General features: G+C 36.3%; 2 protein-coding genes across 2 annotated transcripts; one reads left to right on the top strand and one right to left on the bottom strand.

Annotated features, from left to right (window-relative positions):
- Positions 1–810: 810 nt before the first annotated feature.
- On the bottom strand, positions 811–9,286 carry LOC119798333 (ras-related C3 botulinum toxin substrate 1). The gene is made up of 6 exons (XM_038307752.1): positions 8,971–9,286; positions 6,083–6,154; positions 5,561–5,678; positions 5,309–5,371; positions 1,210–1,369; positions 811–1,112 (listed from the first exon to the last, which is right to left on the bottom strand). The coding sequence occupies exons 1-6, from the start codon at positions 9,003–9,005 to the stop codon at positions 982–984; spliced, it is 579 nt and encodes a 192-aa protein (XP_038163680.1). The 5' UTR covers positions 9,006–9,286; the 3' UTR covers positions 811–981.
- A 4,413-nt stretch (positions 9,287–13,699) lies between these two features.
- LOC119798314 (small integral membrane protein 10-like protein 2A) lies at positions 13,700–16,899 on the top strand. The gene is made up of 2 exons (XM_038307720.1): positions 13,700–14,068; positions 15,818–16,899. Exons 1-2 carry the CDS (start codon positions 13,889–13,891, stop codon positions 15,836–15,838), a joined length of 201 nt encoding a protein of 66 aa, XP_038163648.1. The 5' UTR covers positions 13,700–13,888; the 3' UTR covers positions 15,839–16,899.
- The last annotated feature ends 10,733 nt before the right edge of the window (positions 16,900–27,632 follow it).

A 27,632-nucleotide genomic window follows, 5' to 3' on the forward strand; every position in this document is an offset into this window, starting at 1 on the left:
TCACGATTATAACAAAAAGATGATTACACTAATACACCATGACTGACAGTACTGTTACTAGCAGGCATAGATGCTCTTCATTGTGACATAGCTTTGCCAGTAGTGATGCTTGGAGAAAAGAAAATCAAAAGTGTTGCAGGAAAGGTATTCGGTAAATGCCCACAGAGCATTCAATTTGTGCTCTTCTCCCCCCCTCCACCATCACCATCTGAACATTTCTGTTCCAATATGTAATCATGTCAGCCTTCACACATACAGGCAGCCGTTCGGTTCAGAAACATTTGGGGAAAAGCAGAAAAGATAAACAACAAATTCAATTCGACAAAAATGCAGAAAATACTGGATTCTTTAAATTTTTAGGGGTTTTATAGCACTGTTGGTGGCGCATGTTTTCCAAGTCGTCTTAGGAGTCATGAGTCGTCCAAGGATTGACAAACTTGGATTTTTTGAAGCTATAGATTACCCACGATGCTCCCTGTTGACAAGGATGTGATAAAAATTGCCAATTTACAGAGAAGCTGAATGAACAGAAAACCTTTCAGATCGGAATCACCAGATCTAGTCTCTTTTTAGGCTAAAAGAACAGCTATTGTGCAGAATGTATTTGGCAATATTATTTCCCCTTACAACAAACAACCCGACTGTAAACAAATAAAAGGTCGACAACAGGTGGAAGAGGAAATTAAAGACACCCTGCTGCTTATTTTAGAAAACATCCAATTGATTTTAAAAGGCCTCGTAATGTTCATATTGTTACAGTCTAATATATTAAAGAGTTATTAGGACTCTTAGTCGTCAAAACCCTTCGCCTAAATCTGAACCTATGATTTATTTTCATGAAAACTGCTTGAGCTACGAGTAAGGACAGAATCGGAAGTAGATTGAATGTGAGTGTATACTGGTGTTTCTCCTGTGTCTTTAGCCACCCCTCTCCCCGCTAGCGTTCATGTTCCCCTGTATCCGTTTAAGCTGCAGGAGGTCTTAGAGGAGAGAGCACTTCTTGCCCTTCTTCTTGACGGGAGGGGGGCACAGAACGGCCCGGATGGCCTCGTCGAACACCGTTTTAAGGCCACGTTGGGTCAGGGCTGAGCACTCCAGGTACTTGACAGAACCTGTGGACCCAGAAGGAGGAAAGAGACGTTTATTTCTGTCATTTTATTTAGTTATAGAGACGTAACCAGGTCAAAAAGATCTTTAAATAGGTGTTACCAATCTCTTTGGCCATGGCCAAGCCTTGAGGATATGTAATGGGTGAAAGTTTCTTCTCCTTCAGCTTCTCCATGGTGTCCTTATCATCTCTCAGATCCAGTTTGGTGCCCACCAGGATGATGGGAGTGTTGGGACAGTGGTGTCGGACCTCAGGATACCACTACATGACAGAAATCAATAGTATTGTACCTTTTTTTTAAATGGACATATCTTTTTTTCTCAGTTTATTATTATTTTTCCTACCCAACATTTATTTTGATGGAGAAACAATGTTGGTGGTGTGATCATTTTTTGAAAGGTACATCAGTCCTATTTTCCATATCAGTGACTCCCTAATTCTAATCCCTAAATTCTGGATTTCCAAACACTTCCTTGACCACAGGTCCATAAAATCCACCACCTAGCTATGATGACTGCTTCTGTAAACATTTATACTGAGCAGTAAATATTCTCCCTCAACGAGTTGCTCCACTTGTTCCTGTGTAAAAATCAGAGCGGGGTTGGTGGATATCGGCACACATTAAGAGCTTCATGAATAAGCTTCTGTGAGAGCAGCCCGACATTAAAAAGTACTTTGCAAAGCATCCTAAAATGGAAAAAGTTAACTACTGCTGGGATTGGCAGCTGCAAAGAAAACCACATTAACCTGACTGCACTGCATAAAGTGCTATAATTTTGGTCCTAAGAAAAGGAGCAGAATTGTTCAGCACATCAAGACATTTTAGACAATTCCCTGCACCTAACATTAAGGGAACAATTTGGAGATACACCTTCCCACTCAATAAGAACAGTTTGTTTGAAACTGAAGAACTAAACCTTGTGGAAGGTCTTTCACTACCCGACCCTTTCCAGAAGCACTATCCGTCCTGCGCATGCGCGAACAGATATACATCCAGGTGTCCATAAATAATGTAAATACGGTAGTAAAACTACTTATTTCTATCCTTAACTCACCAAAAAAATGCTAATACACATCTTTAAAAAATGTTTTATGACTTCCGTGAGACAATTTTTATGCTTTTACATTTTATCCATCTAACCGCTTCTCTGACGTCATCACGGGACATGCTCAGGGCGGTCCGGCAAAATATGATTAAACCATGTTTATCTGTATTTTAGTTCTTTCCTTCTTTAGATCAGGCATTATATAGCATAAGGTTAAAAGCGAAACGAAAACATAAAACTCAAAAAGACTAGATTTAGATTTAAATCCAAAGCCGAAAAGGTTAGCCACCGGAAGTAGTGTAGGATCCCGTTTCCACTGCAGATCGGGCAGAGACGATGGTTAAACAGAAAGGATTTTAGAACGGCATTTACTTTCTCAGGAAATACATTACTAACGTTTAACACATTATATTTTAGTATGTTTACTATTTTTGGGGAGGGAAAACGTCATTTAGGTATTTTTAAAAGAAAATCGAAGACGACCCGGATGTATATCTGGATGCACATGCGCAGAATGGGCCGCGCTTCTGGGACGGATCGGGTAGTGACAAGGCCTTCTAAGACGATGTTGAATTTTTAGAGCAACAAAAAAAAAAATGGTGGACAGAAACAGATTGGATGTCACTCAAATTCATTCTGCAAAGACATAGTAAATCCAAATAAATATTTTTATAATCCGTGAAAAGAAGTCAATAGCAGAAAAAACAGTAGTAAAGCAGGGAGCCGGAAAACAAAAAAAAAAAAAAAAAATTTGTTTGTTTCCTTCTTAAACAGCTGAGGAGGAACTGCAGAAGCAGATAATAACTTCCTGTGTGTTTATCACCGGGAGAAACTCCCTTTACTTACAAGTAATCATGTGATCCACAACTGTAACCATATGTCCATCCAAAGTACTACAGTAAATGAACTACAGTAAAAACACCAATGACACAATATCTCTGTATGTGAAAGATTTAGAAGAACTAGTTATAAGACATACTAAATGCATCTACAGGTGCTGGTCATAAAATTAGAATATCATGAAAAAGTAGATTGATTTCAGTAATTCCATTTAAAAAGTGAAACTTGTATATTATATTCATACATTACATACAAACTCATATATTTCAGATGTTTATTTTGTTTAATTTTGATGATTACAAATGACAACAAATGAAAATCTCAAATTCATCATATCAGAAAATTAGAATATTGTGAAAAGGTTCAAAATTGATGGCCCCTGGTGCCACACTCTAATCAGCTAATTAACTCAAACCACCTGCAAAAGCCTTTAAATGGTCTTTCAGTCTAGTTCTATAGGCTACACAATCATGGGGAAGACTGCTGACTTGACAGTTGTCCAAAAGACGACCATCGACACCTTGCACAAGGAGGGCAAGACACAAAAGGTCATCGCTAAAGAGGCTGGCTGTTCACAGAGCTCAGTGTCCAAGCACATTAATAGAGAGGCGAAGGGAAGGAAAAGATGTGGTCGAAAAAAGTGTACAAGCAAGAGAGATAACCGCACCCTGGAGAGGATTGTGAAACAAAACCCATTCAAAAATGTGGGGGAGATTCACAAAGAGTGGACTGCAGCTGGAGTGAGTGCTTCAAGAACCACCACACACAGACGTATGAAAGACATGGGTTTCTGCTGTCGCATTCCTTGTGTCAAGCCACTCTTGAACCACAGACAGCGTCAGAAGCGTCTTGCCTGGGCTAAAGAGAAACAGGACTGGACTGCTGGTGAGTGGTCCAAAGTCATGTTCTCTGATGAAAGTAAATTTTGCATTTCCTTTGGAAATCAAGGTCCCAGAGTCTGGAGGAAAAGAAGAGAGGCACTTCATCCACGTTGCTTGAAGTCCAGTGTAAAGTTTCCACAGTCAGTGATGGTTTGGGGTGCCATGTCATCTGCTGGTGTTGGCCCATTGTGTTTTCTGAGGTCCAGGGTCAACGCAGCCACATACCAGGAAGTTTTAGAGCACTTCATGCTTCCTGCAGCTGACCAACTTTTTGGAGATGCAGATTTCATTTTCCAACAGGACTTGGCACCTGCACACAGTGCCAAAGCTACCAGTACCTGGTTGAAGGACCATGGTATCCCTGTTCTTAATTGGCCAGCAAACTCTCCTGACCTTAACCCCATAGAAAATCTATGGGGTATTGTGAAGAAGAAGATGCAATACACCAGACCCAACAATTCAGAAGAGCTAAAAGCCACTATTAGAGCAACCTGGGCTATCATAACACCTGAGCAGTGCCACAGACTGATCGACTCCATGCCACGCCGCATTGCTGCAGTAATACAGGCCAAAGGAGGCCCAACTAAATACTGAGTGCTGTACATGCTCATACTTTTCATGTTCATACTTTTCAGTTGGCCAACATTTCTATAAATCCTTTGTTTTTATTGGTCTTCAGTAATATTCTAATTTTCTGATATGATGAATTTGAGATTTTCATTTGTTGTCATTTGTAATCATCAAAATTAAACAAAATAAACATCTGAAATATATGAGTTTGTATGTAATGTATGAATATAATATACAAGTTTCACTTTTTAAATGGAATTACTGAAATCAATCTACTTTTTCATGATATTCTAATTTTATGACCAGCACCTGTATTGTAGCATTGTAAAGCTAAACACCATGACTCGAATACAAAGGTCTACTTAAACTGTGGTGTATATAAAGGCTCTTTGCTCCCTCGTCTCTAAAGCATAGGCTTACAAACAAGCTGTAACTGCTGCCCTCATTATTAGTTAAAAGTTATTTTTAATAATACAAAGCACATAATTTTTACCCAGAACCTTAAGACTAATTAAGGCTTTGCTAACTTTCTACACCCAATGCAGTAAATAAAGTACATAAGAGCATAAAACTACTTTGTAGTATACAGAATTAAACAATAATGAGCGATTTGGACCTTTGACTTCCCAGAAGTCATAAAGTTAAGTCTTTGTGTCCCAGTACTACATGCATAACCTAAACTGAATCACATAACTATCAGATATTTGCTGGACTTGAAGCAAAAAGCACCACAGCACTCTACTTTAGGTAATTACTGTGTATGTAATCCATAGCTTGTAATAAATGCATTTGAGGTCCTTAATCACATAATAATAGTTAATAAATACTTTTGCAAGGCACGCACACACACAATTACTTCTCACCTTGGCACGGACGTTTTCAAAGGAGGCAGGACTCACGAGAGAAAAGCAGATAAGGAACACATCCTGATAACACAAAGAAAAAAAAGAGCAATGAGTCTGAGATTTTCACCCGATGTTAAAGATTATCCTGATCAAGGTGTTTCTTTTTTTCCAAACTTCCTTGTTCCATTTCTTTAGCCGTTTGTTTCAAGTGGATTATTCACAGGAGTTAATAAGTGAGATATATTGTTAAAATATGTGGCCTTTTCGTACCGTCTGTGGGTAGGAAAGTGGGCGGAGTCTGTCATAGTCCTCTTGTCCTGCTGTATCCCAAAGACCCAGGTTCACTGGTTTACCATCCACCATAACATTGGCAGAGTAATTGTCAAAGCTGAGGAAAATGGTGTTCAAATGAGCAAAATACCATAAATCAGAATATATGGAAATTTTGTATTTCTAGAGAAAATAATGCACCTTTTTCCCAAGTTTTTAGATAAAATATCCTGCATATAAAATACCTATTCAGCTTCTTCTATAAACTAGCGTTAAAATAAACAAAGCACTTACTTCATCTGATAAGAAACGGGTTTTCATAATCACTTCCTGTAATATGTGTTTCCTTGAATCTCAACTATGTTACTTTGATTGTTACGTTAAGCAGACAACCGAACCCTCAGAGGAACACAGAAATGATTCACCGGCTACGTCAGAGACAAATGGTGGGGGAAAATAATCGACAGTAAAGTTGGTCATAAATAAATAAGCAGAAACTGCAGTGCAGTCTCAGACACTCACACTGTGGGGATGTACTCTCCAGGAAAGGCATTGGTGGTGTAACTGATGAGCAGACATGTCTTACCCACAGCACTGGAAAGGAGAAGGCACTTGATCAATGTTTAGGAGCATAACAAAACAATAACAGAAGCAAACCCCTTCCTAAACATACTGGTCAGAGAGGTTTTTACACTAATAATATAAAAGTTTTAGTTACAGTCAAAATAATTTAAAGATCCCCTGATGTTTAGCATTTGAGCAACTCGTACAAATAGCTTTTATTTTCTACTTTTAATATTAGCCTGCATTTAGAAACTTCACACCAAATTTTTAGAAATTCCCAGCACTTCTTATTTTATACTTATTTTTTTTATCCCATTAAATTTTCTTAAATGCATACATGTAAAACAAACTTGATTCTAATGTGCATCATTTACATACCTAAAGAATAACTTAATCTAAAATTTTACGGCTTTCTAGCAGGGCTGCAACTAACGTTATTTTTCCTAATCGATTAATCTGTTGATTATTTTTTCAATTAATCGATTAATTATCAGATAGCCAAAGGTTGCCTAAAGAAGACTCTTACAAAATGAAACCAGGTGAAACTGAACCTATTCCACTTGAGGAGTTCTGGATAGAGAATAATGACAAACGAAAATTATTTTATTTATCTAAAATCCACAATGTATATAATCCTTTTTACAATTTTCGTATAATTACTGCTCTAAGTGGGTTGCTCTGTCAGATAAAGGATGTTTTAGAGTCCCTAAACTCCATTTTACAATGAATTGATTATTAAATTACTTGACAATTATTTCAATAATCAATTAATCACGATTAATCTGATTAGTTGTTTAAGCTCTACTTTCTATTAATTTCTGTTTTCTAAATTGACTATCCTGCTCAACTTGATTTCTATGCCAGTATTACAGAAAACTATTAAGCTGATAGGTTTTAACATTGCTCATTTTTATGTTACACATATCCAGAGACAACAAATATACTGAAGTTAGCTTATAACTGCTTATTGCTGGTAGCAGTAAGAAAAGGACAAGGACAATTTCCCTCTTCTCTTCTTCCATGTATGTCTCCACTTTCTTTGTTTATTTTAAAACATCGATTTCATCAACTTTTAAAAATCTAGAAATAACCCCCCCTTCTATTTTTTAATGTTTCCTCGATAGATGATAGTGTTTCTTAAGTTCCTTATCCTCTACAACTGCTTTAACACTTTTTTATACCTTCCAGATTTTACAGTGCTTTTTTTATCTGACCAACTGTTTTAAACGTGTACAGTACTTCATGTTTCAGTTTTTTTAACCATAGGCCAACTTTCACAATCTGATGACACCTACAAGTCCTATTAAAGGCTCTTTCTTTGGTTCTTAAAACAGGATGCATTCATCATTTCCTTTTCAATACCTAAAGGGCTACAACAGCCAATAAATATGACAAAACTATTTTGATTTTCTTTTTACAAGGAATAAAAAAAACAAACACAAAAAACCCCATGCATCTGTTAATTTAATGAGGCCAGAGGTTTTAAAGCAAACAGAAACTTAAGGTATCACATTAGTTCCATATTTACATCAAATCATAAGTCTATAAATCTTTTGACAATATGCAATTTTATATACCAGAAGTCAGGATTAATACAATCACAATTTATTTGCACCTGGTTTACTAATCATAGAGCAGCTCGATTAAGGGAAATTGGATAGACTTAGATACTTGCTCCTTTCTTGGCAAAGATATTTAGATCCGTGAAATAAATTGTTTAGATATAACATTTTCAAATTAGGGTTTTAAATGGTGAATAAGTACAAACATCTTTCCAGAATTATTTTAAAAATTCTTAGTTTAGTAAAAAAAAAAAAAAAATTAATAATAACATGATTTAGAAGAATCACCAAGATAAAATGTTGCATTAAATTTTCTAGAACTGATTTTTTTTCTACGGAAGGCTGGAGGGACAAAATTCTTAATTATCCACTGAATTAAACCAGATTTGATTACCAACATACACTAACGTAAACCAAATAAAAATAGCAATGTAGAAACATCTCGAGTACCGATTAAAAATAAACAGATATTAAGCAGAAATGAGCCCTGATTACAGCACAGCAGGCCAATAAAAGCAGACAGGGATCGGTTCCTGTGAGACTTTCTCAGCTCCCAGGGGAACAGCTATTTCCCAATCACGAAACTTGAGCTTCCCTTTTAATCCGAATCGAAAAATGGCAATCTAAAATCCCAGAGATGACTGTTGTGTGGTTTTCACCACACCCTGGCCGAGAGGTTACATGATTAACTCCCACATACAGTTAAACATATGACGGAGAGTCCAGGCCAATGAGTTAAATTAATCCTTTCGACTCCAACCTGATTTACCATAAAATGAAAACACGCCCCATATAAACGCAAAGCGAAACAGACAGAAATATTTTCAAACCGAAAACATTCCAACTCCTTGTTTTTTTTTTTGTTTTTTTTTGTCCACTAAGTTTTGAAAAGAACCTAATAAATCCGGGTTAAAGTAAAATACACTAGCTAGGCTGTTATATCTGACTAAAACACCAGAATAGCCGCAGTAAAAGGTTAGCTCACTTCTTTTGGGCGAAAACAATTAAACTATATTATATAAGTATCTATATGTATTGAATGTCGAGAAAGTATGAATTAAAACTAAAAAAGGAAAACTTAAGTGAACTGAAACAGCAATGTGGGACCGATTAACAGGTAGTTAAAGCCTAGAAGCTAACTTTGTCCGTTAGGAAAACTGGGAAGCAAAGTGGTTTATCAACGGCCAGGCGAGTGACAACATCAAAGCTAACATTACAATTTAATCTTTAAACGCGAGTTAGTAGAAAAAAAAGCATGTATTGAGGTTAATTGTGTTAACTTACCCGTCTCCGACAACGACACACTTAATGGCCTGCATCGCCCGAGAGAGCCAGTTAGCTTTAGCTCAGGTTTCTTTTCCTTTGTCCGGAACTGCTCGTTGGAGAAACGTCCAAATAGGATCCCGCTAAACACCACCGTTGTTTGCCGTTGAGCTCCACTGATGTTAAAACCCCGTCAGAGCGACTTAAGCTAACTTAATTTGCACTTTATCTAAACTTTCCTCATAAATCCCCTCGCAACATTCCCATGCTTTCGTGCGTTGGCTATGGGAGCAATGGAGCAAAACAGCGGCCACCACCCCTGAGGTAGAAAAAAAAAAAAATGTAGTTGGCCACCAGCAGATGGAGCATCCGGTACACTGGTGTTGTGCAATAAGATGGTAGCACGACCAGAACTGGTCGGGCGCGTCCACGCGGGAGGAGAAGCTTGCTGAACTCAACCTGTCTGTGTTGTTTCAAGGATCTTTCTCTTGTTTGAAATGAAACAACATTTAACACCGATAAAAAAAAAGGTTATGACCAATATGAAGGGGATTAGGACCACTGAAAAAAATAAACAAAGTTAACAGATTTTTAAATATTATTTCGGTTTAATATGGGGAAAAATGTCAGAATTCTGACTTTAATTTCAGAATTCTGACTTAAATGTCCGAATTCCGACTTTAATGTCCAAATTCTATTTTTTTTTCCCTCAGAATTCTAACTTAAGTCTCAGAATTCTGAATTTAATGTCCAAAATCTAACTTTTTTTCTCAGAATTCTGACTTTTTTCTTAGAAATCTGACTTTTTTCCCCAGAATTCTGTCTTTAATCTCAGAATTCTATTTTAATCTCAGAATTCTGACTTTAATTTCAGAATTCTAACTTTAGTCTCAGAAATCTGACTTTAATGTCCGAATCCTAACTTTTTTCTCATAATTCTGCCTTTAATGTCCGAATTCTGTCTTTAATCTCAGAATTCTGACATTTTTTCTCAGAATTCTGACTTTAATCTAAGAATACTGACTGAATTCTGACAGCTAACAAACACGTTAGAATAAAGTCGTAACCATGTCTATTTTAGAGATTAGCTCTCTTGTTTTAATCACCTTCTGCTCTTCCATTAATGAAATAGCATCACCGGGGACCCCTCGGGCACGTAAAAAGTTGCCTAATTGCATCATTCCCCCCCAATGTGTTACTGGCTCCCAAACAACTCACATCTTTGTCAGTGAAGCTGAGTGCTCCCACATCCCTTCCTTCATGGTGTCCATCTACATTAAGATAAAAAATTCTGAGATTAAAGTCAGAATTCTGAGATTAAAGTCAAAATTCTGAGATTAAAGTCAAAATTCTGACTTATTTCTGTTATTATACTGAAATAAAATTTTAAAATCAGTTAACATTTTTTTGTTTTTCCAGTGGCCCTAATCCTCTTCCATAGACCAAGGTTACAGAAAAGGTGTGTCTTTTTTTCCCTTTGTCAGTTTTACATTTGCTCTCATAAATATCTGCAAATTTACATTCTAAATGGGGCTATGTCACTATGTCAATAAAAATAAACTTTTGTCAAAGTATCTGCACTAGCTCACTAAAATATAGGACCATTCTGGAACTTAACAGTACGGTGAAGGATGCAAATAAAATATTGAAAAGAATTTTTTTTGTACCTTGTTTTTTACAGGAGGTATTGATTATTTATCTTAAAAAAATGAAAGTGCAGATACTGCACAGTGTAGTATGCCAAATTTAAAGGAAATAATATAGTTTATTCACACACTGAATAACTTCCCTTAACTGACAAAATTAGGCCAACCTAACGTGCCAATAAGAGGTTATGGTTTAATATATGAATACTGAAATGTAATTTCTGCCTAAAATTGCTTATATTAGAGATATTAGACTTTATAGATCTTGCTGAATACAGCCTTTCCCATACTAAAAATATAAAAAAGTAGACCAAATATGACTATTTAACCAGCCAAAAAGTTATTATAGGCCCAAATCTTCTTTAGAATTAAATTTGCATTAAAATGACTTTACTTCTGTCTTTTAGATTTTATCCTTCATATTAGAGTGTACTGGCTCCTTTGCATGGTGTTTAATATTCCCCAAATAACCCAAGTTGACAGAACCTTTTCAAAATATACCTGCAGTTTTCTTTTCTTTTTTTTAATGATTTTTTTTTCAATGCTTTTGTCTTTTAACATTTTTCCCCATCTTGTACCATCTAACTTCACGAGCTTTTTAAAGTAAAATGCAATAAGGTTTACACACAACCCCCAAAATAAAATGGAAGTTGTACTAACGTTTTTTTTTTTTTTATTGTATTAAAAAAAGTTAATCGAGAAAGACCTTAATAATATCATTTTTATTGTGGATAATAGTGTTTGATTTTATAAACTAAATCACAGAGAAGGACACCATCTCTGGCTCCCCAAGCTCCTCCCACTCCGTGGGAACGCGCCCGATTAGTTTAGGCAGACATCACTTTAATGCATAACATCGGCCAGAACCGTCCAACTGTAGTCGCTGAAAGCTGATATGAAACAAAAAAACAGAACAAAACAGATATTCATTATATTTTACAAAAACATTTGGCCCATATGGAACACTGGCTTCTCCTCACTTGAAACTAGAACATTTAGACCAAGTATTTGTAAAAAAAAAAAAAAAAAAAAAAAAAAATACACGGACGGTTTAGGGTGTAACACAGAGAGGAAGTGACGCATGCGTCCCCATTGTGGAATTTTTTTTCAGCTGATATTTCCTGAGCTGTGCCTTAAAGGTACTACTTCAACCTCAGAGATCAAATCATTCGGAGATTAAACTGTCAATATAGAAATAAATGTAAATGTATTGGGATTAGGTGGGAAGAATATTTACTAAAAGAAACATATAATATCAGAAGTTTTGATTTCATATTCAGAAAAGTTAATTGGTGTCTCTAAATCATCTTTAGTTGTGAGTGTGTACTGAGAAACCAGGCTAACAGACAGTTCCAGTCAAACTGAAGGCTTTCGTTATTGTATTGTACATGTGACCACAATCATATGAAATCCCAAGGCACTTTACAGAGACAATGAAATCAGATCACACAGTTAGATTGGTAAAACAAAAAAAAGTTTCTGTATAAGGAAAAAAGCAGATTGCATTAAATCATTGATTTGCAGGACATGCTTCCCCTAAATTAATATGTGGTGACAGTATATATTCTCTTGCATTTTGTGCCTGACTCTACAGAAATCCTTCCCATCAAGCATGCATGCAGAGACAATGGAGAAGTAAAAATGCCGTTACACACACACACACACACACACACACACACACACACACACACACACACACACACACACACACACACACACACACACACACACACACAAACTGCAAAAAACTGCATTGCACATAAGAATACCTACATGGTAGTTGTAGCATTATACTCGGGGGTAGTCAAAGTCATCTTTTCTGTTTTCTTTTTTAAATTAGATTTAAAAAAAGAAAACAGAAAAGATGTGAACATAATGTAAATATTTTGGAGATCTTTTGCAAGGCGGAGGGGGGAAAAAAAAGAAGCCAGGTCTTCTTAATCACCATCATCTTCTTATGATTATTGGTGGGTGGCATCAAAGTTAAGATGCAAATAAATAAAATAACAAGTATCTCCATCTCAATTCCTGTTTTATTAAATGTTTTAAAGAAACGTGTTGCAAAAAAAAAAAAAAATTACTAATACAATTAATGGTTGTACATAAACAAAGCCAAATATATAAAGTAAAGATAAAAAACATTGAAATGAAATCAATAACAGGTAGTCTAGCTTAATTTCTTCCTGCGGCAGCTGAAATAAATTCAACCTGCCAAGGACAATGATGGTGCATTTCTACTCCTCCATCACTGAGTCAATCCTCACCTCCTCCATCACCATCTGGTACACTGGTGCCACCGCCAAGGACAAGGGAAGACCACAGCATGTCGTCCGCTCTGCAGAGAAGGTGATTGGCTGCAATCTTCCATCTCTCCAGGATCTGTATTCCTCCAGGACTCTGAGGCATGCAGGGAAGATAGTGGCTGATCCCTCGCACCCCAGCCATAAACTATTTCAATCACTTCCATCTGGCAGAAGGATGTGGTCCATCAGGACCAAAACCTCACGCCACAATAACATTTTCTTCCCATCTGCTACCAGCCTTATCAACAAAGGCCCAGAGACCCCCCATGACACTGCCTCTCTCCCTCCCCCGTTCAGAACCTAGAAGCTACACCAACATAGCATCTCAAGACCTCCTGCGCCACATTAACGCACAGTGTACTGTGCTTATATGTTTATATTACTGTTTTTATTGTTTTAAAGGCTGCACTTAAAAAAAATGAAATTGTCTAGAGAGCTGTTCTTAACAAAAATGTATTTTTGTTTACACTTGTGTATAAAGAAATGACAAAATAAATCTAAGTCTTATAGTACGTAGCTATATACTATATATTGTATATAGTATTGTATTTTCTATATTGTATATAACTATAGATCCTGTATTCTGTATATATATATCTAATTTGTCTGCACTATTTAAACCAATCAAATTCCTCTCAAGTGCAAACCTACTTGGCAAGAAACTTAATTCTGATTCTGATTCTAATTATTCTTTGATTGAATGCTGTTTTCAGTTAATAAAGTCTTACATTACTTATTGGATTTAATTTGTAAATGTAAGGACGTGCCTGCGAGTCCAAACTCAGGGAGTGAAAGCTCACATGCATTTTCACTTCCGTGTTGTGTCGAGTGGAGCAGCTCCGTCTGCCAGCAGCTGGTGTTTAAACATGGAGCTGGGTTTCTGTCAGCGATAAGAAACCATGAAGGGTCGCGCATCACTTGCTGCTTAAATGGCATCTTCTCGCCAGTCCGCCTAACCAGCCAGCCGAGCTCCCCGCAGACCTGGCTTACATGGCGGGTCTGTCTTATCTGGTGCTTCGGTTCTCGGGCTCCGCTGGTCGGACCTACGGAGTGTTTTGTAAAGGCTTGACGAGGACTTTGTTGATATTTTTTGATCTGGCATGGCGACTGAGAATCAGATTCCCCTATATATACTTAGTGGCTTCGATGGTGTTTAATGTCAGACTCCAAGTGAGTATTCCAGTACTTCCTTCTTGTTTACCAAAACTTCTGTTTTTGCAGTCCTGCTCGTCACCATGCCAACAGCTACTTCAAAGGCCTCCGCCAGGATTTATTTTTGTTGTCATTGTGGCTGATGATTAAACGTCAGCAGGGTTTTTAAAGAAGCGTCTGAGGGCAGTTAAACTATTATTTCGTTTATTCTGTGTATAATTAGCTTAATAAATAGATAAATTTTGTCCCAATAAATCCCATTGTAGAGCTGGTATGGGCCCCTGTGCTAAAAACACACTGAAAAATTAAAATATAGATTTTTTTTTTTTTTGAGAAATAAGTGAGGAAACTATGCAGATGCAATAAAATGCTTTAAGTTTGAATTAAGAAAGCATCACCTTCCATTACCTTATTTCAAGGGATATTAATTTAATATCTGATTATCTAATTTTAACAGGTAAAATACTTATTCCTTTGCAGATCATCTTATTTACCTGCTAAAACTGAGTGCAAATGCATCTTTTTTCGAGAAATATATACTTATTTAGATCAGTTTTTGCAATATAATACTAAATCAATTTTGTTATGGTGTTATTCACTGACAAAAGAGACCAAAACCAATTTAACATAAAAAAATTGATGCAAAAAATGGATGGAATGGTTGAAAAAAATGTTAAGAACCACAAGAACTGTAAATATACAGTTATTTGTTTAAATTACTATTTTTTTCTTTTTTTTAATGTTTTTATTATTTTTTTCCAGACTGCACTTTAAAAAAATTAAATTGTCTAGAGCTGTTTTAAATGAAATTTTGTTTTGTATACACTCGTGTATACAAAATGACAAAATAAATCTGTCTAAGTCTAAAGTCTAAGTCATTTAGCCTTTATAATTACCGTACACTTGGCTTTAAGTTTTGTTCATATTAAAATATGATCACAGTTTTCATCTGTTCAATGAGGGGTCTGCAACCCTGACTTTGCAGCTAGCTTCCTTAATATGCTAATCAATGCAGTGTTCTTTTTTCTGTGTGTGTGTGTTTGGTTGTTATTATTTTGCTAAACTTACAAGGCAGGATTATGCCAGACTTCTCCAAACGCTCTGGCCCTAAACTTTCTTTAGAAGTTGGCACTACAAGGCCTGGTTATTTGTTCCAAACAGGAAAACAAGCCCAAGCATCACAAGTGAGTTTTGAAATTAGAATTAATGATTTTTCTGGAAAATGTTCTTCAGCCTTATTGAAAATTAAATGAATATATTTGAAAATGTTTTAAAAAAGCTAGAAATTCTCATAAAATTAGCTATATTATATCCGGCTTATGCCAGATGCTAATTAGCAGCTTCAAAACTGTGCAAAGGGACATTTAACCAAATGTTAGAAGGGTGCCTGTAGACTTCAATTCTTAACTTGTGCAGATCAGAAAATCAAACCTTTAAAATGTGTTAAAAAAATTAATGTGTTGTTTTAAGAAATCCTTTAATTTAGCTGTTTAATAACCACACCCTTTACATTAATGGCTGACAAATAGAAAACAGTAAAAAAGTTATTTATTGAATCTATAGAATTTCTTTTCTTTAAATCTTATTAAATAGAAATGGTTAGTATACATAGCATAATACTACCACCACCATGTTTTACTCAAAGAAAGCGCAGTGTTGTTTTAAGGATTAAATTAAAGACCCATGTTTTTTATGCTGTAACACAGCTTTTTACTATTTCCATATTCTCCCGAATTAAATCTTAACCAAGTCTCTATCTTTTCACAGGTTCATATTGAAATCCACTGAAAACTTGTTTTACATTGGTAAGTGAAAATCCAGGACTACCATGCTTCAACCACTGAAAGACAAATCCAAACTGTTTAGTCCGAGGAGAGGACACCCGATCCTGAAAGCTGGTGTGACAATGCATTACAGTGAGGCGGCCGCTCCTTTTCAGCGGTCGTCATTCGAGCTCGGTGCCTTTGCAGATGAAGGACAGAACGGATGCTTTTACATGTGAGACATGGTGAAGGGATACGCGCCGGGAAAAGAGGCCTTGCAGCTGCAGAACCGGCACTTTCTTTGGGAATAACTCATGATATCAAATCATTGTAGCTGTGAAAATTTGTAGCTTACACTTTTTAGTCTGTCTATATGTCAGTCATGTATGTTTATCAATAGTGTTACATCTCAATACTGTAAACCTGGACACAGTAATTTACAACTGAAACATCTCAGCATGGCACAAACAAGCATGTTTTTCTTTGTCCTCAGCGACACTGAGGTTGGTTTTACCTAAGCAATGGTACACGCTGTCTTTGTGACGTTTACTTCAAATGGAAATCTTTCGAGTGCAGTAATATAGTGAGCGCCTGCTTGTCTTTTACTGGTGGTTGCACTCACAGCTCTTCACAGTCACTGTTTCTGCAAGATATAGAGGTGATCTTAGTTAAAAATGTATGCAAAGCATTTTAACACTACTCGAAGAAGTGATTGTGAGAATGATTCAATTCTGGGAGGAATAAATTAGTAAAACCACAGCTTTATGTCTTTGTGTAGTAAATGTCTGTCTGACTGGGCTAAAACTTTCCTTGTTGACAGAATGTATTTAGATCAATTTCTGTTTTATAAAATCTTTAAAGGGGAAAAGTTGTCTGTATCTAGGAAAAAAACATTAACAAATACAATAACTAGTTTGCTACATAAATAAAGCCAAAGAAAACAATGTTACTTATCTTTTCCCTTTTTAAGCAGGCAGTTGAAAGGTTCTGAGTTAAGAAGCTGACTGCAGGCCACCGGAACAGATGGTCGGGCTAATGGAGCTGCTAATAGCTTCTTGTACTACCTTATAAACTGCAAAAAAAAAACAACAACTTTGTTGTGTTTTATGTTTTGGTATAAATACTTCGACACCATATAGTTTTGTGGTTTCTCAAGGATATAATGATATAATTCGTTCCCATTAATAAACTTTATACTGTTTCAGTTTCAATTAAAATACCTCACCTTATATGCTTTTAAAACACACATACATAAATGTTATATATACATTTTTTTGCATGTTTGTCACTTTAAGGGCTTCAAAACAGTTAAGAAAATTTATTTGAGTAAAGACACTGGTAAACATACATGTTTTCTCTATTAAGGAGGGGAAACAATCCAAACTGACATGCTCCTCCTTTTTTTTTAAAGTGATTGCCCCTGAAAACTTCACCTCATAAGATCTATCTGTGGTGTAACTATTAGTTTCCCTCTACCTTAACTTTTTTTTTGTCTATCACCAGAAGTGAATTTTTTCCTTGTTCAGACCTCATTATGTCAGGGCAGCAAGTGGCCACAAGGGGGAGCCAGCCAATAACAAAAAAGATTTACACTCACCGGCCACTTTATTAGGTACACCTGTCCAACTGCTCGTTAAAACTTAATTTCTAAGCAGCCAATCACATGGCGGCAACTCAGTGCATTTAGGCATGTAGACATGGTCAAGACAATCTCCTGCAGTTCAAACCGAGCATCAGTATGGGGAAGAAAGGTGATTTGAGTGACTTTGAACGTGGCATGATTGTTAGTGCCAGAAGGGCTGGTCTGAGTATTTCAGAAACTGCTGATCTACTGGGATTTTCACGCACAACCATCTCTAGGGTTTACAGAGAATGGTCCGAAAAAGAAAAAACATCCAGTGAGCGGCAGTTCCGTGGGCGGAAATGCCTTGTTGATGCCAGAGGTCAGAGGAGAATGGCCAGACTGGTTCGAGCTGATAGAAGGGCAACAGTGACTAAAATAACCACCCGTTACAACCAAGGTGGGCAGAAGAGCATCTCTGAACGCACAGTACGTCGAACTTTGACGCAAATGGGCTACAGCAGCAGAAGACCACACCGGGTGCCACTCCTTTCAGCTAAGAACAGGAAACTGAGGCTACAATTTGCACAAGCTCATCGAAATTGGACAATAGAAGATTGGAAAAACGTTGCCTGGTCTGATGAGTCTCGATTTCTGCTGCGACATTCGGATGGTAGGGTCAGATTTTGGCGTCTACAACATGAAAGCATGGATCCATCCTGCCTTGTATCAACGGTTCAGGCTGGTGGTTGTGGTGTCATGGTGTGGGGAATATTTTCTTGGCACTCTTTGGGCCCCTTGGTACCAATTGAGCATCGTTGCAACGCCACAGCCTACCTGAGTATTGTTGCTGACCATGTCCATCCCTTTATGACCACAATGTACCCAACTTCTGATGGCTACTTTCAGCAGGATAATGCGCCATGTCATAAAGCTGGAATCATCTCAGACTGGTTTCTTGAACATGACAATGAGTTCAATGTGCTCAAATGGCCTCCACAGTCACCAGATCTCAATCCAATAGAGCATCTTTGGGATGTGGTGGAACGGGAGATTCACATCATGGATGTGCAGCCGACAAATCTGCGGCAACTGTGTGATGCCATCATGTCAATATGGACCAAACTCCCTGAGGAATGCTTCCAGCACCTTGTTGAATCTATGCCACAAAGAATTGAGGCAGTTCTGAAGGCAAAAGGTGGTCCAACCCGTTACTAGCATGGGGTACCTAATAAAGTGGGTGTAATCTGTTCTTAACAGAGTTGAAAGCTTTCTGTTTCAGGTTTAATTTTTTTTTTTTTTTTTAGAGAATGACAGGCATTATAAAAAGCATCATAATAGATTTTCTATTTTAAAATCATAATAAGACAAAGTCCTCTGCTTAACCAAACTGTCTAAAAGCTCATCTACAGAGGTAAAGGTCAAAGTAGAGGCAGTAGAATAAATCCTGTTAGGGCTTTCCCTAGCACCGTCCTTAAAGATGTATTCGTTATAATGTCCATCTGGCTAACTGAGTCATTGCTTTAAAACATAACACACAAGTGGTCAGATGAGGAAACACCTGTTTCAGTCACATTGGAAATGTTTAGACCCTTAGTGATGATCAAGCCCAAAATATGTCTTTGTGAGTTTGCTGTTTAACATGTTCAGTCAAACCAATATTTCCATGAGTTTCACATATTTCTATTGCCCTTCTGTGTTCAGCATATAATGGAAATGGTCAAGTATCCCCCAATAATTAAACATTCATAATCAACACATATTACAGCTATGAGGTATTTAAAAACAATGGGAAAATTGATTTTGGACTTAGGATGCTTGTAAATATTCAAGGACACAATAGTTTGAGCTGGGCTCTTTGAAAGGCCAGTATTTAAGAGTTAAATATCCCCAGAACCCCCCCCCTCTTTCCTTTGCTATCTGCTTTAATAAGGAAAGTTATAGTTGGGTATATTAACTCAATAAGAATGAGCTCCTCGTTAAATTCATAATGTTTAGATTATGGTCAGAAATTGTCATTAATTAAAAAAAATTTACCTGAAAAATATCTGATGCTCAGTAAAGTCAGTTTATATGACTGAGTGGCTGATATAAACTTTTCATCTGTCAATTTATTTCATTCGTTCTTTCTGTCACATGAGATCATGGAATCTTTTACAACCATTTCCCATCAGGGGGGAACATGTTTTTCCTGGGAGAAGTTAATGGTTCTAATTTGAAGGAAAACAATAAGGAGGTGGGGCTCTGTTGCCCTTTGGAAAATGCTTGTCTGGTAGCAGGGCCTGGACTATTGGGGGTTTTGAATGGGGAGGATATTAAGGTCAGGGTAAAGGTTAGAGTAGAAGGGGTATTACAGTTGGGTGTACTTCTACAATGCAATTTGGTAAGGAGTCCTTTTGTGATTATTTCTCTCTTTTAGCCAATTTCCTGGTTATCTCTGCCTCTGCTGGAGCTCTACGTGGCAGCCTTATCATTATTTTTGTTTTTCCATGCTGTTGTGTCTCATTCTCCATTCTCTGTTGAAGGTTGAGGCTACTGGCGGATAAATTACAGAATAGAGCAGATAAGACAGGAAACTCATAGCTCCAGACTTCAGAGATCATCTTTCTTGAAAATGTGTCTTCTCCCCCCAAAATTATTAAAATTGTCGATGAGGCTCTCAGATATTGTCATGCACACTTTTTAACTGTTTATTAATTGTCAAAGGTCAAAAAACAAGATCTCATCGCCACAGAAAATTAGTGCAAATGGTCCATTGACCAAGACCTCCACCCTTATTCAGCAGATGAATGAAATCCTCCTTCAGTACATTATAGTTTTTCTTGGCAACGTCATACATGGCTCAACAAAGTATGGTGAGATCTGGTGCTCTTCTGTGATTGCCAGAATATTTCTGAGATAATAACCCTATGTTACTGATACAAATCATAACTTACAGTATGTTTTTTCTTGTCACAAAATGATTTAATCCAATTCACAGTTGTGTGTCCATTATTAGAGTCTGTGTCGCCGTTTCTCATGCAGCTTAGGAGGAAACTAGTTAGATTAAAGATTACTCTCATTCCATTTCTTGTTCTCAGAAGATGGATAATTTTTTCTTGACAATAAGCAGCAACAAGAGGATCTAACAGGGTGCAAGGAGTCATAATTCCCATAGAAAATCATGGGTTGCAGAGTCGCAGCTTCTGCCATATGTACTTGTGAGGCGATATACAACTGAAACTACTTATATTAGATGGTAAATACTGTACAAAATAGAAAAAACACAAAAAAACACAATCAACCTAGAAAACCAGAACATTTCTCAGAATGTAGGTTAATACAGAGATAAAGACGTTGGACATTTTCTCAATGACAAACCACCAAAAACTGTTTTTACTATGAAAAGTCTCCTGACTTGAAAAATAACTATGTAATTACAGGTCATTTACTAATTGTAAGTCAGTCTATTACTTAAATAACCTGTTTCTGGAATGTAAATATATGCAATGACAAAATCACCAAGTGTCTAGGTATGATGTATATAATTTAAAAAAACACTTTTGTTTATTTGAATTTACATGAGAGATGATACATATTCTATGGGATTTTAGGTGCCATGATGAAGATCAATATGACCTATAAAATTAAATGAAAGGCATGGAGGAGGAGGAGAGAAGGAAGCAATGAAGGGAAAGAAAAATGTAAGAGAGGGAGGTGGGGTGGGGGTTTTATTTGCAGCAGTCAGTTTGCAAGCTTGAAGTAGGTCATACTAGAAGAAGTGATGCAAATACAGGAATATTTTGGTACATGTTAGTCAAATTATGATTGATTCAAATTTAAACTTTCTTGTTTGCATTTATGAATAAATGTTATCCAAATTGTGTGTCTGATTTTGGATTCAAATATGATTTCACATTCATATTGTGAAGCTTTTTAGGATTTTTTTTAGGATCTTTGTTTTCAGGGTAGGATGATGTTGGGATGCTCTCATGATCCACAGCCTTTTGTCATTTTTGTGCTGTTGAGTGTATTTAATAATGATGCTTAATATTTATCCTTTTTGTATTTTTCCCCCACAAATCTGAATATAACATATGTAAAACCAATGAGGCTATAGTTTGTAGTATGTTTTGTAACTGAGGCAGTTTCTAAAAGATTTATTGTTCTTCAGATATAGAAACTCACAGCTTTACGTTCAAGGTCTCGGACAAACACTGCGGCCTTTGTGAGTCCAAATAAAGACTTCACTCATACGTGTCCTTGGATCCAAAAAACTCCCCTGAAAAGTCAGCTCAATATTCCCCTTCAGTCAGATGGTGGCAGGAAAGACGTGTTCAAGGGTTCAGAGCTATACTTTAAATTTTAGAGCAGAGAGGAGGAAATCCTGCTACTCTGAGCGTCCTGTGACCTTTGACACGCACAAATACACTGCACTGCCCTAAAAATCACCCTTCACAGCAGGAAGGAAATGTAAGGAAAGGAAATATCCTTTCAATTGGCTACATGTGTCAAGTGATAAGATTTTTTTCATGACAATAAACCAATAAGTCTCACAAACAAACATTAATAAGAGCCATAATCTTGAAATTAAAGGGATAGTGGAGAATTTTTGCGAATGTTTAAAAAAAACCCCACCCTCTCCACTTTAAAAAAAGCACATGCACAACATGTATCCTCTCCAGAGAGGGAACTCCTATTAAATGTGTGTGAGAGCATGCACAAGTGCATTTCTCCTTGTGCACTCTCTGTTTAAAAGTTGCTGTTTGCATCACTCATACAAGCTTATTTTCCAAAACCAGATTTGAAATTTTTCCACTGTCAGACTTACCACCGGTAAGTAAAAAAATAGGGAAGAGCACATAGGATGGCCTTACATGAACACATCACCAGAATGATTGACAATTAGGAGGAGCATTTATTTTGATGATCCACTCGAAAAAAGAACATCCTCCCCTATACCATTTATCCAAAGGATCAAATCCTAAACCTTTCATTGGATGAATTTGATGAAATATAAGAAACATGAGGAGATTCATTAAGCAACAATACAGAAACACACTCTAACAGCCATCAGAGGATACAATCAAGGACGGTTATCTTACATTCTCATGACTAATGAGTGTTTAAGGTATTACAATATTTTCTAAATAATTTTTTATCAATGTTCATAAGGAATTAATCAGTCTCATTGGAGTTTAAAGGAAAATTTTACCACTTAATTTTGGCATAAATCTCTACTTTAGTGAGTAAATGGAAAGAAAAAGCGAGAAAAAATCTCGGAACCACTTTCTTCCTTCATCACTAGATTCCCAACCAAAGAAAGAATGGAGCCCCTCACTGTGGTTTGGAAAGAGAGCTGTTACCTCAATGATGAAACCAATTGGGCCTCTGGTCATGGAGTTGAACACTGCATGACCATCGCTCAGGTGGGCGGAAAGAGAACTGCGACACAAAAAAAGAGCTTTTTTGTTTCAGAACCAGGTTGGATTCAAACAGAGACCTTATAAAAGAAAGCGAGTAGTGACACCAAAAAGTATATATATTTTTTTTTTGCAATCATTTCTCTAAGCAACAACGGGTCATCTTACTGAAGCAGAACTCAGCAGTTCCCTGCAACATCTAAGTCAGCAAATCAGAGGGAGACTTGCAGGCAATGATAGGGCAGACAGGCAATAAAACTAAATATTCTATTCCAAACCATGGTGTTCCGTAGTAGACAGCCCCGTAACCAGCATTGAGAACACCGAGGTCATGTCCTCTGTATTTTCCCATTTTGTTAAATTTTTTTTTAATTCAGAGAAAAATGTCAAACTATATGATGAAAATTGTTCTGACTTCGATTGGTGTAAAGATCAGCACGTTCTCATTTGTTTAAAAAAAATAATAAAATAAAGTGCACAATATTAACCTCCTTGATGGGCTTGTGATTTAGCTCTCTTTATTCACGTTTCCAAAATATATTTTAAAAAGTCATCATTTTAGGACGTTTTTTTGGTCAAGTAAGATTTATCGCAATATTTGACCTTGGTATTTCAAAAATCCTGGTTAAGGATTACGGCTTCTCTACTCAATATCATCCAAATATCCCATTGAAAAAGACAGCTTTACATTCAATATTCAACATTTTAATATTTACAGAATCTTATGTATCTGTCATTAAGGGTTTCAATGCTACTTGGGCTTTTGAATAAGCAAAATATGATCGTCATCTCTATTGTCAAGCTTATCATAATTTTTGGTATGTTTTATCTTAAGAGAAACTTTTTACATCTTAAAACAGCTTTCATAAAAAAAAAGAACTTTTTTATTTGTCATTTTGGATATTACAATAAAGCACCTGAATAGTATTTTATTTATCCCTAAATCTAATAGTTTAGCAAAGATATTCTTAACTGACCTGCAGAAAAGCAGTTTAAGTAGTTGTGCATTTTCACATTTGGGCTGACTAGATAAAATTGTAGACATTTAGGGAATAAAAAAGACCTCATTTGCTAAGAGACAATTCAGCATCTTTGGAGATACATCTCTTCGGTGTAGGCTGGGAATGTCAGGAGGCTGATTGTATGAGTAATTACTAACATAAGGGGTAATGGGATCAAAATGGAAGAGGTGATCGCCCTCTGGGCATTTCTGTGGTGATTGGAGCATGTGAAGTACTTTGACTGCTCAATCAGGTCACGTGAAATCGGTCAGGAGCAGAGCAGACGTTTTCCATGATGGTTGGCCTAATCTGCCAGACATGCTCCTCCCTGAGGGTACGTCCCCTCTGCAGTTCGAGACACGAACCCACAAATGTTTACTTCAAGCCCCTTGAGCTAAGGTCACATTGGGGCTTCTGTTGGAAACACCCCTACATAGCCACGCTAACTTTAACCAAACTGAAAATTGATTGGATTTAATATTAAATGTAACATTAAATTTAATATGAACATCAATATCCGTTGACATTTCTTCGATATATAAATTAGGTTGCCTTGATTTAATAAGGCCTGTCAATCTAGGCCACACTGAGCTTTTTTTATGAGTCATGAACACATAATAATAATATTAATAATAAGAATAACACAGAAGCATTACATTTTGTTTGAAACAAAGTTGTTAATCTTGAATTGAACAAATAACATTTTCTAAGGATTCTGGCGGTTAAACATTTAACTCTATGGTTCTCTAGTTGTGGAACAAGGGAGCTGATGTCAGGATCAACTTTTAATGTAAAAATAAATCAATTTAAATCTAAGTAGCACAAACAGAAGGATTTTATTTGAAAAACGCAAAGATCTTTGATTCATACAAACAATACACAAAAGAAAAGTGAAAATATTGAGCAAGCCATCAGGTTGAACTTAATTGGATGACACTGAGCCTAACTACCCATGCTTTGTTTGAATATATTTGAAGTCCTAACTTGGGTCTGGGACTGAAACCTGACTGAACCATGTTGCAGAAAGATGGAAGACTGGTAGGACTAACTAATCGGTTAAAAGCAAAGCCAAATACCTCCACAAATCTGAGATGAAGAAGATAATGTTTTTATGCATTCGAATTCAGAAAGAAAGATACTTACATGGGTTATGCAGTACTAGGAATGTACCTCATATGTACCTATTTGACACTCTAAACATAGATTGGAATTTTAACCAATCTGGTTGGTATTTATGTGTCCAACCAATATTTTGGTTAAAACAATGAATATGTTTTTTAACTAGTCTGTAATAGAAAAAGGGGAAACCAATAAAAATTGGTCACTTTGACCAAAATATTGGTTAATTAGTGTAACATATTGAAAGCCTGGACCAGGGCTTAAACCATCAACCTTTTCATTGTTGGGCAAACTCCTCCTTCCAACACCACTGTCTATAATCTTGGTTTACACCAAGATTTGCATGCTGTTCATGTAACATCACTGTGATTGTTCTCTAGGTCCATAGCTATTACACACTACGCCTGACCACACCCAGACAGTCAGATTAGTAGACCATTAGTTACCAGTTTTATTGTTTGTTTGGTTAACCAGTTGAATTAGTTTATCTGAAACAAATGACTTGGTCATTGTCTGACCAATATATTGCTGAATCTAACCAAGATTGGTTTAGCCAACTAGATTGGTTGTATTTCAAACCAATCCATTCTAAGAGTGGAGATACCTCTGAATTCCAACCCAAAATTCTGACTTAGAAAAAAAGTGGAACACAGAAATTTAGTAACTTTATTCTAAACTGATGACAAAAAATCATTAGAAAATGTAATATGATGTATTCAATAGTACTGTAAGTTCTGGTATTCTAATGCAATTAAAGGTATTGTTGGGTGTCATAGTTTGCTTTGCAATCAGATGATTGTTGTAATATGTAGTTTCCAGTTTACCTAAAGTATAAATTATTTAGCACTTCAGGTAATGGTTATTCTTTTCATCCCATTATTTGGTAATCTTCATGTTAACAATAATCACTTTAAGCAAGCGTTTGTGTTAAAAACCTAACCGTGTATTTTAGGTGCTACACATAATAAACCTAGCTGCATTCAATCAATATAGCTGGTTCTGCACTAGGTTAGCAAAATACCTCAACTGGATTGTTCTGAATCTCAGTTTGTGTGTGTTTGAGTGTGTTCTGAAATGTTTCAGAACCACTAATGCAGAAATTTCATATAATACCTCAGGTTTAAGGCATACAACCTAATTACCAGCTATAGCTATAACACCTTGGTGTGCATACTTGCTATTTTCCATCAGTGCTGCTGGTGTGCAATGCATCGTATGCTTAAAAGAGGTGTAGGCAAACTAATTTTTGGCCCCAAATAAAAGTTTTTCTTCTGTAGAGTTTCCCTTAGTATATGTCATATCTTAATTTGTCCCATTTACTTTGAAATGTTTTCTTCCCAGGATGCTTTCTTCCCTATTAATCAGTTTTTTTATCCATGATTTCCTCTTACATAATAGTGTTAGGCTCCGGATGTTAGTCTCTTGTCTTTTTCCTCTTTGAAATAGAGCTGATTTTACTGGACCCCTCCATAATTATTTTGACATGCAAAACACAACAGTTTAAGCACTTGTTAATCCATTTCAGCATACCAAATTCAGCCTGATCAAATTGAAAAGGAGATTTTTTTTCTCATAAGCTGATACAGTAAATCACTCCTGCAGAAGAAATGGTGTCAGATGTACTGATTATATTATGGCTGGATAACATCTTTTATGTTTAGACTAAGGTGGAGACATTACTCTCAAAGTGACACCTATGAATAAACGAATGAATAAATTAAAACATCTGTTCATGCTTGACCGCTGGAGTAATGCACACAGGAAATGAGACCCCCTTCTTGCCTGTGGAAGGAGGAATGCAATAATTGAAGCCACTTGTGTCAAAGAAACAACCTCTGAAAATATCTCCAAGTGTGCATGTCAACCAGGAGGGTTCAAAATCTAAACTGGAAATATTCTTTCATACCGTCAGCTGTGATCTACTTGCGTGTCAGCGTGGCGCATGTTGGCTAGCAGCGATTTGTGCAGCGGAGTAGTCAAATTTTGATATTAAAAATTGAGAGTAAATTTGATAATTCACTTTTGGAGATATTTCCAGGCATCCGTGCTTCAAAGCACCCCAAAAAAAATCTGTCTAGTGTTGCATATTTAAGCACTAAAGCTAGTTTTTGAACCAAAATATTTACTGTAACCCATTTAGTAAAAACTGTAACACAAAGTTGGTGATATCAGATGTCCAGTGCATTTTATCAATTTTAAGAAATGTTATAACTTTTACAGTAATTGATTTATTGTGCAATTAAACTGCTTGATTTACAGGTTGAGATGATTTCATCTTATAAATAAAAAGATATATCTTGTAATTTACCCAGTCATTGTGCTCGTGAATATTTTCGCTGATACTTAATGTTTAACATTTTTATATAGTGTGCTGTTTTCTTATCTTCTTACAAAGCAAAGCCACAAAGTTGTTTTGCATTGGTAATAACTAAAATGATGAGTTTTCTAATTGATGCCAGGTATTTTTTTATTTGTTGGTTTGTTTCTAAATTAGTGAAGGTAACAGAACATCACTGTATGTCCATGTATGTCAGATAGTGACTTGACCATTATTAATCACATTCAAGTTCTTGTTTAAAATAGAGCCATTCATTCTACTTTTTATGATGGTCTGTTACAAGCCAAATTTAATCTTTTTTGGAGCAATATTTAATTTCATTGCTGCAATTTTTAGCTTTATTTAATTCAGAAATTTGAAAAACAAAATTATAAACTTTTCCTAAGATATAGTGAGTT

Source organism: Cyprinodon tularosa, unplaced genomic scaffold, assembly GCF_016077235.1.
Source record: "Cyprinodon tularosa strain WSP-4 unplaced genomic scaffold, ASM1607723v1 ctg62, whole genome shotgun sequence".
Taxonomy (NCBI): Eukaryota; Metazoa; Chordata; class Actinopteri; order Cyprinodontiformes; family Cyprinodontidae; genus Cyprinodon; species Cyprinodon tularosa.

Excerpts from the sequence above, each read along its gene's own strand:
- LOC119798314 (XM_038307720.1), top strand. The coding sequence starts at position 13,889 with ATGGCGGGTCTGTCTTATCTGGTGCTTCGGTTCTCGGGCTCCGCTGGT. Across the intron at positions 14,069-15,817 it reads TGTTTAATGTCAGACTCCAA|GTTCATATTGAAATCCACTG; the intron begins GTGAGTATTCCA and ends ATCTTTTCACAG.
- LOC119798333 (XM_038307752.1), bottom strand. The coding sequence starts at position 9,005 with ATGCAGGCCATTAAGTGTGTCGTTGTCGGAGACGG. Across the intron at positions 5,679-6,082 it reads GGAGAGTACATCCCCACAGT|CTTTGACAATTACTCTGCCA; the intron begins GTGAGTGTCTGA and ends CATTTTCCTCAG. Across the intron at positions 1,370-5,308 it reads TTGAAAACGTCCGTGCCAAG|TGGTATCCTGAGGTCCGACA; the intron begins GTGAGAAGTAAT and ends TCTGTCATGTAG.